Here is a 14,606-nt window from a genome sequence, read left to right on the forward strand (position 1 = left end):
AATGCTCTTCTCCTAAACGTTTACCACGCTCATACCCCGCCTCCCAGGTACACTTTCCTCATTGCCCAACCTAACCTGGAAGAGGTTCCCAGACCACTGTAGGTGCCCAGGGACTCAGGAGAGTTGGCTTGCAGCACGCACACCCTGGAGCTGTGCACTGTGTTCCATCTCAGCAGGGCCTGACAGTGGTGTGGAGGCCACGTGGTTCCATCTTTTTTACTCTGGTCTAATTTGCATTATGGTATGTTTTCGTAAGCCAGCAAAACTTCCTCTTCTATCGGTGCTCCTAAAAATTGGAGATTGGTTTCTGTACTTTGAAAATAAGTACAATTACTTAAGTTTCTAGTGAGTAGAGTTCTTGGCACATGGTCTTCAATCAGCTCTCCTCAATTGATGTGTATATCCCGGATGATGCTAGGTTAGCCCCATCCTTTCTGCACTGATGCCTTTCTTCCTTCCTTCCTTCCTTCCTTTCTTTCTTTCTTTCTTTCTTTCTTTCTTTCTTTCTTTCTTTCTTTCTTTCTTTCTTTCTTTCGTGTGTGTGTAAATGCAGGTGCACCTATGCCAAAACATGCATATGGAGGTCAGACTTGGGAGTCAGTACTTTCCTTTCACTTTGAGATAGCCATCTCCTTCTTGCCTTCCTACCACAGGTTAGCAGGCCTGCAGGGTTTCTGGGGATTCTCCTATCTCCGCCTCCCACTTCCCTGAAGTTAGATATTTGTGCCGTTCATCCAGCTTTTACATAGACTCTGGGGGATTCAAACTTAGGTCTTTAGACTTGCACAGCAAACACTTTTACCAAGTAAACCATCTCAGACTCTACACATTTATTTTGGTTTCTGTACCGGACACCAAAATCTACACACGCTCAAATCTATTATATTACATACTATTGGTCTGCAACTCATGCCCATTCTTTGATGTACCATGAGTCTTTTACTAACATCAAGTACAAGGCGGATGCTATGCAAGTAGCTGCTAGAGCACATTGTGTAGGGGATCATGATAACAACAAAGTCTGTACTCGTTCAGCACAGATGCAGTTGTCCGTGGCGTGCATTTCGAGCAGCAGTTAGTTAGGTCTGCGGATGTAGAACCTACACAGATGGAAGCCAGTGGTATTTACAAAATAATTAACCAAATAGAGCTGATTCATCAAGAGCTATGGCTTAAGACAAGCAAACTTGATTTCAAGTAATTTGAAGACAAGTCTTATTAAATCATAAATAATTCTCTATAAATAGTAAGGATAGAGGTGAGCTGTAGGTTACAGCCAACACTGTCCAAGTGTTGTGCTGTGATTAGACTTGGGGCTGGTTGGCAATGGGGCTCAGTTAGTAGAGTGGCTTGCCTCGCATTCACATAGCCTTGGGTTTGATCTCTAGGGCTGCACAAAACAGCCTGGCAATCTCAGCCCCTGGGAGGTTGAAGCAGGAGGATCAAGATGGTTCTCAGCTACATAATGGGTTTGGTGCCAGCCTGCGATACATGAGACCCTGCCTCACACACACAAAAAAGGACAATTCTATTTTTTTATACTCATATTAGTAAGAAAAATGAGGCATGGTGACAGGGTCTACTTGTTTCTCTTTGTGCACATGGAAAAGATCAGATGCAGAGACTCATGAGAAGTCAGATTAAGTATTAGAAAAGCCCAGTAAAGTGCCTGTAGCCATATAAAATGAATAGGTGGGCTGGGAGCCCAACCCTGCACGCCAAGGTGACGACTGAGCCAGCTGTCCTAAAGAAGAGAGCTAATTACACAGGCTCAATTGCATCTCCTAGGAGATGAAACCTCCAAATGGCCCATCTAATTAGAATAAAATAATAATAGGAGACACATAAGTTTTTAATAACGTTAACAGACAAGCTCAATGCATCAAAATGACAGAACAATAGGCCAGGGACTGGCAGATATACAAAACTTAAAATTTTTCATCTCTGGGAAAGACATCAAGTTCCCAAAGTGAAACTCTCCAGAGGTGTGGGGGGGGGGGGGCGGGGGGTGGATTTAAGGGTTTAGTTACAGCACGGTGCTGGACCAGATGAGCGGAAGCTGAGATTACTGTGGACTGAGCCCTGAATCCCACATCCAAAGGAACATAGTCAATAACCAGAGTCGATGGCCTCGGCTTGTGTTTCTGAGGCTTTAGGAAGGCAGCTTGAGGGTTAACGGGATGTGCAAGAAAAAAAAAAATTAAAGCCAAAACTTTACGAAGTGTATGAACCAAGACGGCAAACAAACAGCTTCAAGCCCTCAGACTTCATGCCCGCACCGCACACTGTGCTTAGAGTTTCCTGGTCTTTAGGGGCACGCTGTGTGTATACTTTACACGCCTTTAAACATTTATGGCAATCTGACTTTTCAGAAGTATCATTTCAAGTAAATGCCCAGGAGTGTTTGCTTTTAAAATCTGTGTTTAAATGTTAAGAAACTTTCCTTTGTTAAATCCATATTGTTTTAAAGTATTGTACAAATACTCAGAGAACTGTTGACTCGGCAGCGTTTAAAGTGGAGCTCAACAAATACGGAAAACGAACACAATGGGCATAAACAGAGGGTGATTTGTTCTTTATGGACAAGAGTGCTTTGGGTATCAAGACTGGTAAATCACTGATGAGGGGCCAAGGTAAACTTGAGACAGGGTGTACCAAGCACGAGGCTAGTCTGTACCCAGAACCAGGGACTGGTGGGTCATAGCCACACACTGTAGGGAGAGCAATCACGTGGTCGCAGCAGCTCCCTGGAGTGGGTGACTACGAACCTAAGTCCTGGCTGCTGTTGTGTCACGGCAGACACCACTGTTACTGAGTCACTGTGTTCTTTCAGATGACACAGAGAGTTCTGGAAGCCCTGCCAAGAGTGAAGCGGCAGGTTCGGGACAATCCAGGTAGATCTAGGATCTCTGCCATGCTTTCGCTGTAGGCTTTATTTCCTCAGGGGGGAGTGCAGTCTCTGCCGAGTGGGATTCCAGAATAGGAGCTTTGTATTCCCCTTGGATCACACCACCAGGAGCCTCCCACAGCAAAGTTTATCTGGCTCCAAAATGACACTGGCGATGATGGTTCGAGTCAATTAGCACATTTCTGAAGACCTCACCATGGCCTTAATCTTCATTAGATTCTTCATGATCTGTTTCAGGGAAGGAAGGGCTCTGGCCCCATGAAGATGCAATTCCGGTTAACAGAACATTTCTGTATTTCTTCAGGCTTTTAATTATTCTCGAGTTCATTCCACTCTGCAAGAAGAGCTCCTAGTTAAGACAGGAGCCTTCCTGCTTGCCTTAAGGCCTAACGACTAACTTCTCCTTGAATTAGATGTGAAAATGATTAAGTTCAAGAATCACTGGGCTGGGGGGAAGGCCTGGGATGCCTTATTTGCCTGACCCTTTTCTCTCTGTAGCCAAGCTGACTGGCTTCCTCAAGTTCTGCTCTCTTCCTCCCACATTCAGCCTCCCATGCACAATTTTATCGCAACAACTTGCAGCCATCAAAAGCTGACTCCCTTTTCACAGGTTCAGCCCACCTTCCAGACCCCAGCTTGGAAATGAGGCCTTAGTTAGCTTGGCTTTGGGGCCGTCCTAGTGCCCCAAGCAGATTGCTAAACCCATAAAAGTCAGCCTTTCAAGGAAGGAGTGGCCCAGATGAACAGAGAGGGGTGAACCAGGGCCACAACAGGTCACTGAACATCTGCAGCCTCCCTTAGCCATTTAGCTCTCCATTACTGATTTAGCCTTGGTACTGGAGCCGGGGTCTAAGGGGTTGGATTGAATCATCTACCAACCTGGGAAACCTTTCGCGCTCTCACTGGGAGCCCACTGCTGTCACCAGTAGCATGGTACAAACTTGGAAATAGCACAGGGCAGCCAGCTCCATGGAAAGCAGGCTGTCTACTGTGAGCCCCCGGAAACATTCCCGAGGGACAGAGGACTGTTGTTCATTTATGGGTCATTTGGGGACATCCTAAGGACTAATGTCATTGGGACTTTGTCTATGTGGCAAATGCCATCCTAAGTGTTCATCATCAACTCACAGACTCACAATAAATATGATCTTAGAACCATGGGATGCTCCATTTAAAAATGGGGAAACTGAGGCAGGAATGGTCCCACAATTAGAGCGACATAGCAGAAACTCCAGACACAGCACCAGCCACCACAGCACATTGGGAGAAGGGTGTTGTTCTGTCCTGGATTCTCTGAGCCACTATTGTTAGTATGAAGATTAAGCAAGCAGGCTGGACCTGCCAGTAAGAAGTAGAGTTTCACTCTCACAAATAGTAATGTGTTAAGAAACCATGACCAAGGTACCTAATGGAAGGAAGGGCGTTACCCAGGGTCTTCAGTTTCTATGGGTGGCCTGAGAGGTACAGGCTTACCCAGGGAGGACAGAGACGACAGGAGGAAGGAGGCTCAGAGGCAGCGACTACTTTTTCCCACCCAAGCGTTGTATCTTTCCAAGGCAAAGACAGCAGCAAGAAAATGGCTTAGGCAATAACAAGTCTTGGAAGCAAACAGGCACCTCTACTTCACGCCTGTGTCTAAAAACCTCCTCTGTGAAAATGCATTCTGTCCTGCTGCCATACAGGGCTCGCTGTACCTCCTAGTTCTTCTGGAAGTGAAAACCCAGAAATGTGAGAATTCTTTCCTGGAAAGTTTACAAAGACCAACAGTAGCATTCTGGTAAAGCAAGCTGACACACAGTCTACCTCAAAACCGAGCCCCTACCCCCTACCCAGCTTGCTTGCAGCAGGACCTCATGACACTTAGGTCACTGGGGGAGCCCATTCTGTCCCAACTCGTTTGTGACAGAATTCTCTCAGCACTTGAATTTATATAAGCTCAACTGTGGGGAAGTAGCAGGGGTGGGTGGTGAGAGGAGGAGGTGCTCTGATCTTCATGGCGACTCATGGGGACCCAGCCAGGGTTGTCCTTGTCTCTGGTATTCATTTCCAGTAGGGAATTTACTTAGAATCACTTCAGGGACTTTCAGATATCATCACCCCTGAGCCTCTCCTTCTTGCTTTGCCTCAAGGGAGCAAGGATACAAAGTATCCCGGAGGGTGGATACAAAGTGGTATTATTGCAAGACACCATACCGGTAGAGTTGACTCAAACAGCTGGCGAGGAAACTAGAGTTGATCAGACAAAGTCCAGACACTTTTATCTGAAGGCCAGTGCCAAGGCATTGATGATCCATTCATAATGCACCCAGGACTTCTGTTTCAGGTACCAGACACTCTGCTACCCATGGGACTATCCCCATCTGACTTCTACCACACTCTTTTCTAAATCACACACAAACCAGATGCCCATCTCCTAACCACACCCGAGTACACAATGTCCATGCACGCTGCCTCAGCTTGCCCTCAGAGCAAGGTCACTGTCCTCTCGCCCTTCCAGGTAGTCCTTCAGGGTGGAATCTTCAAGCACACGCTCTATGGTCCCTACTACATCCTTCTGAACTGTGTGGGGTCCTTTCATCTTGTACCCTGGACTCTGCAAGCCTTTGCTAATGGTTACAGAGGTAGTATAGTCACAGCCATGCAGCTATGAGAAATCTGGATTAAAATTAAATCATCCAGCCTTCCATGGAGCTGGCCCTCTCAGAGCTGTTAACGGGCTGATATGAAGCATGACCCTCAAATGGGGAGAGATGGTTCACCTGGTAAAGGGCCTGCTACGCCATCCGGACCTGAGTTCAGTCCCAATATCCATGGAAAAAGAACGTGGCATGGCAGTACATGTATGCTGGCTAGTCTTAGGTCAACTTGGCATAGCTAAAAGGAGGGAGCCTCAACTGAGAAGATGCCTCCAAAAGGTCAAGCTGTAGGGTAGCTTGCAGGGCGTTTTTTGTTTGTTTGTTTGTTTTTCTTTTTGATTTTTGGAGACAGGGTTTCTCTGTATAACAGTCTTGGCTGTCCTGGAACTCTCTTTGTAGACCAGGTTGGCCTCGAACTCACTGAGATCCACCTGCCTCTGCCTCCTAAGTGCTGGGATTAAAGGCGTGCGCCACCACTATCTAGAACATTTTCTTGATTAGTGACTGATAGGGGAGAGTCCAACCCATTGTGGGTTATGCCACCCCTGGGCTGGTGGTGGTCCTGGGTTCCATAAGAAAGCAGGTTGAGCAAGCCATAAGGAGCAACACCCCGCCACGGCCTCTGCATCAGCTCCTGCTTCTAGGTTCCTGCCCTGCTAAAGTTCCTGTCCTGACTTCCTTCTGTGATGAACAGTGATATAGAAGTAGAACCAAATAAACCCGTTTCTCCTCAACTTGATTTTGGTCGTGGTGTTTCATCATAGCAATAGTAACCCTAGCGAAGAAACATGCTTGTTATGCTAACACCTGGAAGGTCCGGAAAAACAAGTCTCCCTGTGTCTTGACGGCTAGCCAGTCTAGATAATTCCACCAGTTCCAGGCTAGTGAGAACCCTATCTGAACAAAAACACAACAACACAATAAAGAAAACAACAACGACAACAAATCGGCAGATGGCTCCTCAGGAATGACACATGAGGTTGAACTCTGGCCTCTGTATATACGTGCACATGTCCGTCTGCATACACATATGAACTTGCCTTCCCCCTACAACGTGAGAAGGTCATGGACAGGTTTCCACCTGTTTGGATAGCCACTGCTTTCCCACCCTGATGTTGTTCTGGTTCAAAGACGTCCCTCTGGGAAACGCTACCTTCTAGCTATTTCCTTTGCCTATTCATTCAGCCGACATTCTGACACGCCAACCATGCCCGGCATCCTGCTGCATGCCCTCTTCTGTTCGGCTCAGTGGCTTTGCTGAAAGAGCCAGAAGAGAGCATCAACATGAGTGGGTACTCCAGGGCTGGCTCCCAGCAGGCACCCCACGCTAAGAACACTATGAACTCACTGACCAGCCTGGTCCCTGGTGAATCCTAACCCAAAGCCCTGGGACCCACAAGGATGTGAGGCAGTAGCCTGGCACAAGACTGCCAGGGTTTGGGACAGTAGATTGGTTTTTTTCACCATGGAAGCAAGAACGCAGAATTTCACAGTACATCTACAGGATGAGAGAGGTCAGTGGTGGAGACAAGTCACGTAATAGACGGCATTCAGCAGGCAGCACGAGCATGCTCAGACTACCAGGCTCTTCAAACACACACTTGAATGAAAGGTACAGGCGCCCAATAAGAAAAATGGAGCAGAAAGCAACTGCTGAGCTGAGAAGGGAAGGAAGAAGCCAGGGCTGGAGCGGGGTCCAACAGACCCTTCCCGACACAGGTGGGTCACTTGTGGGCTTATGGAGGCATGCAGACGTGTACAGCTCTTACCGTGTGTTCCCAGGTGGGTCATATGGAAGCCACCACCTGGGTGGGCTGGCGAAAAGGAGGCTAGGATGCTTCAAGAAAACAAAACTGCACTGGGACTGGTAATGCCCCTTCCATGATCCCTTCATTCCTCCCCTTACCACAGGGGAGGATGTAGGACAAGGGTGTCAACAAAAACGGGAGTCTCCACCTTCATGGAGGTACAAAGGAAGTCATGTGTCACCTGTCAGAAAGCAAAATGAAGCCATGCCAGGGGAGGCGTCCCTCCAGTAAGTCAGGAAGCTTCCTCAGTGAGGAAATAGAAAGGGTACAAAACAACAATAACAACAACAAAACCCAAACCAAAAAACTCTGAACTACGTTTCAATGATGATTCCAAATAACCGCAAGCTGCCAATGAAGGTGAGGCATTATGGATGGGTTTAGGTCAGGAAGGGACCCTGGGTGGACAGCAGCTGGGGGAGACCGGGGACAGGATCCAGCCGTTGAGGTTTAGCAGAGAAGGGCCACTGAACACAGTGCTGGGCCGGGCTGGGCCAGGGTGACATCTCAAGGCAGAGCTGTGTTCCTCTCCCAATGAAGCTGCACTAGAGAAAGTGCACAGGGCTCAGCTGTCTTTTCAAGGACATCGAGAGGCCACTTGTCTGTCGTGTGTGTGTGTGTGTGTGTGTGTGTGTGCGTGTGTGTGCGCATGTAGAAGGGCTGAGACAAGAGCCCTCAGCTTATCTTCATCTTCTGTCTGCCCCTCTAGAGATCAAAGTCAGGGCTCACTCTGAGCTTTCTGAGCCTTGACCTAGGCAGTTACACTGACCTCGCAGGTCAGGACCTACCAGACCCAGCAGGGAGCAGGGGCTTCCTTCCTTTTCAGCTGCAGCCCCATTGGAAGCTACCTTGTTTTAGGGGACACCTGTGCCGCTGCAGGAGACAGTTACCATACACACTGCTCAAAGTTCACTTAGCACCTGGTGATACCACTTGTTTCTCTACGAGTGTCTACATCATGCCAAGCTTATGGAGACAGGCTTTGTTTTCTCCACACTGATTCAAGTGTCCTTCCGTCCTTCCTTCCTTCCTTCCTTCCTTCCTTCCTTCCTTCCTTCCTTCCTTCCCTCCCTCCCTCCCTCCCTCCCTCCCTCCCTCCCTCCCTCCCATCTCTAAGTTTGATTTCCACCTCTGTAGAACAGTGCCAGTGGCTCACAGGGCTGGAGAGATTCAGTGGGGAAATGGACGAGAACCAGCATTTTCGTTGTTGCGCTTGTTTGTGGTGGTGGTATTGTGTGTGTGTGTTCAGGCACTTCTATAGAGACCAGAAATTGATGTTGAGTGTCTTCCTTATAATGCTCTCTCTCCATCCTCCATTCTGAGATAGAGCCGCTCACTGAATCTGGAGCTTGCTGATTCAGCTAGACTGGCTGAGAGCCCCAAGGCCTTGCCTGTCTCTACTTCCTGATTATGGGTGTGTGTGCCACTGTGCCTGGCATTTTATATGGATGCTGGAGAACTGAACTCAGGCAATTAGGCTTCTGTGGCAAGCACTTGACTGAGTCATGCTACCAGCCCCTGCTCTGTGTGTGTGTGTGTGTGTGTGTGTGTGTGTGTATGCTCGCGCGTGCACGTGAACAGACACACATGCTAGCAAAGTGTTCATTTGCTACTTCATTCATTAAAAGGGCACCATTTTCATGACAGGCACTGCCTCGCACTGTAAATAAACAGATGCATGAGAGCTTTGTTCTGGAGTGGATGCAGAGCACCACTCTGGGGGGACCAGACTACAGTGGGGACGTAGTAGGAGGGGCTTTGCAGAGGCTAGGCCGATGGTAGGGCAATGCCGCTGACCTTGTCCTGAACACAACAAGGCATGCACCTAGAATGGCAATGCAGGCGTGCATACATGCACGTGTGACACATGCGCACTCAAAAAGGGGTGGAAGGACAGACACAGCCCAACAGTACATCAAGGGGAGAAGGCTATTTGAGGCAAAACGAAGAGCAAAGAGCGGGTGTCCTGATGCACTGCACAAATCACACAAAGCAAGCAGATCAAGGGGGTGGGGGGGCAGATCACTTCACTGGGTATCCAGATCCTGCCCATCAAGACTTCCCAGGTGATCTGGGACAGCTTAAAAACAAAATGCAAAACCACAGACGTGACATCGATCGCAGCACCCGCAAGCACCACACATGTTCGCTATGGAAACCTGCCTGTGTCTATCACACAGCTGTGGGGGTGAGGTTTAACAGGCAAGTGATGAGCATGCTGAGTGCTTATTTTATAAAAATGACTGATTTGTATTTATTTATGCGTGTGTGTGTCCACACACACATGCATAAGCAGTGTGCCATGGCATGTGTGTGAAGGGTGAAGGTCAGAGGACAACTTGCAGGCATCAGTTCTTTTTGCTGACCACGTGAGTTCTGGGGATAAGCCAATGGGGTGAGGCTTGGAAGCAAGCACCTTTATTCAGGGAGCCACCTTACCGGCCCTGGGTTATCTATTACACTCTCACGGAGCGGTTCTCCCCTCTAGGCTGCCTTTCATTAATTCTGCACACACTGTACAGCTACTGGGTCCAAGAGGGTCATGCCCCATGCCAGTATTGGCATAAAAGGGGAGGGAAGAAGAGTACCAGGCGCCAGGATGAAGGTGACGGTGAGGGCACCTCAAGTATGGGGTCACTGGGGCAGAAGCGCCCCAGGGCCAAGGCTTAGAAGCAAAGACATTTGGTGGCGTGTTGAGATCCAGCATTATGCCTGGGTTTGGCAGCCTCCCACCCGGGGGCGACTCTGCAGCTTAATAAACCCAAGCATGTGTTTGTCTGCTGTCTGCTTTACCGAAGTGCTTATGGGATAGGTGCTACAAGCTGGGGACTTCCAGGCTACTCTGAAACCAGAGTCCATGCTTTCCACCCCTCATCTTCCGCAGAGAGCTGCAAACTCAGTCAATGGCTGGCTCTGTTGGCGACAAACACCCATATCATGACAGGGTAAGCACCCTGTATACTGTGATAAATAAGACAGACAGCTGCTGTAGAGAAGAAGCCAGATCCCCATGTTACAGCCAAGTAGAGCTAAACGTAGTGACCAAGGTGCAAGGAGGCACAGCAGGGAAGTGGCTGAGCTGAACTGGAGCTCAGGACGTCCCACTCCAGACAGGGTACTCTGTATCACTCTCAGACACCGGGAAGGCTGCATGGCGGGGTGAAGGCTGCTCTAGGCAGATTTTCTGAGCATGGCCTGGGACTCAAATAGATGGTGCAAGAAGAGAAAAACCTTTGTTAAGCTCCAAAGAGATGCATGAGAAATGGCTATTAGTATCTGAGAGGCCATGGCCCTACCACAGCCAGGGTCTGTGTTAATGTCCATGGCTTCTGGTACCAAAGGTTGTGAGGATACGCAGAGTCTGGGCTGCTACCTGAGACCATGTGGGTGTCTGAGAGCCATACCACCACAGGGGCCATACTGATCTGCGTGGTCTTTGCTGCCACCCAGGACGATGGTCACATCTGGGTCAAAGTTGCTGATGAGGGCCATATCTGGGTCTGTGGTCTTGCTGTAACTGGGGTCAGTGTTGATGTCTATGGCCCAGACATGTATGTGTTGAAATTCCAGGGTCATGGTGATCTGGCCCTGGGAGATCTGGCCCTGTCCTTTGCTGGCCACTGCAATGGGAGAGCTGGTCCCACCCCTCATGGGAGAGCTGGTCAAGTCTTCATCATAGGTGTGGGTAAGTCGATCCCAATGGTATGGGAGAAGGAGATCTGGCTCTGCCCCTTGCCAGTGGAGGTCCAGACCGACCAACTCACTCTCACCCAGGTCCAGTGCTTTGTTATGATCACCCCAACATCTACCCCATCTATGACTTGCTGGAGCCTGTGAAAGGACCAGTCCTACAGAACCATAGACAGCTGCAGAACCATGACTCGGGCAACAGCGGGATATTCAAGAGGAGTTTCAGTGAGGGTCCATTCAGTATTTATGGCATACTAGAAGAGAGAGGCCTTGAACCAGGCCAGCAGCTTAATACAGTGAACATTTGTAAGGGAAGCTGTTTGGACAAACGGTCTACCACATGACACACCATAGCTCCCAAGGCCACTAAGAAGTTTGGACAAAATGGTCTACCTCGTGACACACCACAGCTCCCAAGGCCACTAAGAAGCTTGGACAAAATGATCTACCTCGTGACACACCACAGCCCCCAAGGCCACTAAGAACAATGAAGAGGTAGTGGAGAGGAGGGAAAGACAGATCAAAGTGGGATTTTGTTTATTTTTAATTTACATATACATTTCCATTTTCTTGGCGGTTGTGCTACAAGGGTGAAGAATGTATATGGAGGGACCGGGAAATGAGTGCGATTGGGACTCATGATGTGAAATTCCAGGACTCCATAAAAACTCTGGTTAAGATAGTTTCTGAGAGGCGTGTGTTCCTCTGATACATCTGACAGTGTTCCATTTATTTGTGCAAAGAGTCTGTGTGGGAACATCAACAGCACCAAAGGTTGCATTGGGTAAACGTGTTCCTGGGGCAAAACCACTTCACTCATGGGGGAAGAAAGGATGTAAAGACAGCGGGTCCTTTTCTCTGTGGCCAGCGCGAGATGATGGTTGATTAGCACAATAGTTCACGCCACTTAAGTCCTGCTCTAGGGGAAGTCTTCTGGAGACAGTTTTCCTGCCCTGCTGGAGTGTCCTCTAGGAGTCCACTGTGGACCAAAGAAGTAGGAACTGCTCTTCCTTAATGAGAAATCGTTACTCACGGAAGTGTGTTCACACCAATGCCATACCTGAACCATTTCCAATCTAGTGAGTTCCAAACCCATGACCCGAATGCATACTTCCCAGCCCAGGCCAACTATTTGAGGTTCATCTTGACTTTGATGCGTCCTCTCTTGTAGCCTACCTCCTCTCTTGAATTATAAGTTCTAGGACACAAGCCACTTCATCGCAGCCATGTTCCCAGCCCCCAGCAGGAGCAGGATATCGACTCCTGAATGGAGTATATAAAGCAGGATGGCTGAACCTTATCCCAGCAACTCTGAAATTGTGACAGCCTGTAGCTCAGGACCCAGCTGAGCTAGGCCCCTTACCCTCCCTGGCCTTCTACAAGCCTGTCACTCCCTGTACCACTGGCTGTCTTTGATGGCTTGCTGGGGAGGTCTTTAACAGCCTAGTTGTTTCTTTTTTATCTCTGTATACCCAGAGATGAAAGGGAGGGTCTACAAATGTGGTTTGTAGGAGACAGAACTGTCACCTGAACGAAGAAGGAACTGGACAGGCTGCCACGCCTGGGGACCAGGGTCCTCTCTCGCCAGAGCTACTCTGATGCCAGCCTGATGGATTATTGTAGGCCGGGGGCTTGAGATTACAGTCAGCTGTGCTCTCAAGATAACAGCAGGCATCGCCCTCCAACTGGCTAGGGACTTCTGGAATGTGGTAGAAGCAATTTACACCCTCATTGAGGGGGTGATCCCAGCTAAGGCAACCTTCAGGGACATACAGTAGCTGGACTTCTCACCTACTAGTGCATTCTGAGTTTAAAAAGAGGAATTTTAAGGCCATCAATTGGCTCGCAGCACTTGTATATACCGACAGAGAACATGGGACCAGACGTGACATCAGGTTATTAAATTAGTGTCTTTGCAGAAATAGCACAGGTCTGTCCGGCTCCTCGTAGTTTGCAGGTTTGATTAAGTGTCTCTGCAGGCAGAGCTTTTATTCTCAGGATAATGACATGACAGAAGAACCCTGCACAGTCTTAAACTTGTGGAACCATGGTCAGGGGAATGGAGCAACCTTGGAGCCAGTGTGGAGGGGGACAGGGAAGGACTCTGGGGTCAGTCAAAGGCTGTGGTTATCAAGCGCACGCCACAGGGGCACCTCTTCCTGCAGGTGCTCACCTTGACTTTGATTTGACCTCTGGGCAATGCTGAATGGTGTCTTGGCATGTGGCCCGTGTGGCTACTAAAGGCTGGCTTAGAAGAGGTGATGTCCATCCATTGTCCTTCCATCCCAACTTCTCTGAGAGGGGGTACGTCAGCCTACATCGCGCCCAGGCACCTACCTGCACCTAACTGCTCTTGTCTAAACTCCAGCAGGTACCCTGTAGCTCCCTCAGTGTATATGCGTGTGTACATGCATATGAGAGAGAGGGGGGTGGAGGGAGAGAGAGAGAGAGAGAAGAGAGGGAGGACGAACGGACGGACAGGCGGACGGAGGCATGGAGCAGCCCGAGGCTGCTGGGCTATGTTCGCTATAGTCACTGCACTAACTTCACCGTCATTTTCTATGCCTTTAAGGTATCATGCTGAAAGCCGAAATGACCCAGAACACACCTTTCTGGGCTGACATCCTTATCCGCCTTTTTTTTTTTTTTTTGTTGTTGTTGTTTTGCCATTTTGTCAAAGAAAAGCTGCATTTAGATTTTCATGTCACTTCTAAAAAAGTGTAGAGCTTTGCTGCGCCCCATTTCTTGATGAAATCACCAGGGATTCACCAATAAACGGCGGTGACCTTATTTTTGCACTCACTGTGTCTGGTCATAAGTTAGACATAAGATTTGTACGTTCAATTACGTAAAACTCTGAAAACCCCCCAGCGGTCAGACTTTCCATCACAACACCCCCATGGCTGTGACCACGCAGTTCCGTTCTGGCCACTTACCTCTCAGCTGCTGGAAGCAGGAGGCACTGCTGTCTGGCTCCAGGGGGTGTCTCAGGACCCCATTGCTGGGCTTGGGCCTCTCGTATTCTCTCTCTGGGAGCATCGCCTGCTCACTCTCCATGGCGGGGTCTGAGTGTGGGGGCAGGGATTGTGGGAACCCAAACATCAAGAGGGACGAGAAGAAGAGCAAGGCACCGCAGAGCAGAAAGCCGCCCCACCAGGCTCCAATCCAGCGTGGGTCATCTGGAGTGATGTCCAGGTTACCTGCCAACAGAAAGGGCACCATTTAGTGGAGAGGCGTGTGGGCTGTGGGGACTCTGCTTGGAGAGAGATGTCCCCTGCATGGAGTTCAAGGGCTGTAGAAATGGGTGAGGGGGTGGAGCTCTGAGCTGGGAAACTATCTTCCCCACATCAGAGCTCCTGTTTCTCCCATCACCAGGGACGGAGCATGTTTCCCCCTTAATTTCCCTGTCTGCTCCACGCTTATAATCTGTCTAAACAAAAACAGCGAGGAGCCAGACAGCCGAGGCAGGCTGGAATTGACTCATCTCGCTGCATTGCCAAGCCGAGTTCACGAAAACACGAGCAAATATTCGCTATCCAAGGGCGGACTGTCACTCGGTCTACT

General features: G+C 49.1%; 1 protein-coding gene across 2 annotated transcripts in view; it reads right to left on the reverse strand.

Annotated features, from left to right (window-relative positions):
• Positions 1 to 14,606, reverse strand: part of Slco3a1 (solute carrier organic anion transporter family member 3A1) — a 281,528-nt gene that overhangs the window by 51,746 nt on the left and 215,176 nt on the right. For both annotated transcript variants that reach the window (XM_075952227.1, XM_075952228.1), the window contains exon 4: positions 13,979 to 14,242. In XM_075952227.1, the coding sequence (XP_075808342.1) occupies positions 13,979 to 14,242 (264 nt within the window). The remainder of the gene's footprint in view (positions 1 to 13,978; positions 14,243 to 14,606) is intronic.

Source organism: Microtus pennsylvanicus, chromosome 18 (assembly GCF_037038515.1).
Source record: "Microtus pennsylvanicus isolate mMicPen1 chromosome 18, mMicPen1.hap1, whole genome shotgun sequence".
Lineage (NCBI taxonomy): Eukaryota > Metazoa > Chordata > Mammalia > Rodentia > Cricetidae > Microtus > Microtus pennsylvanicus.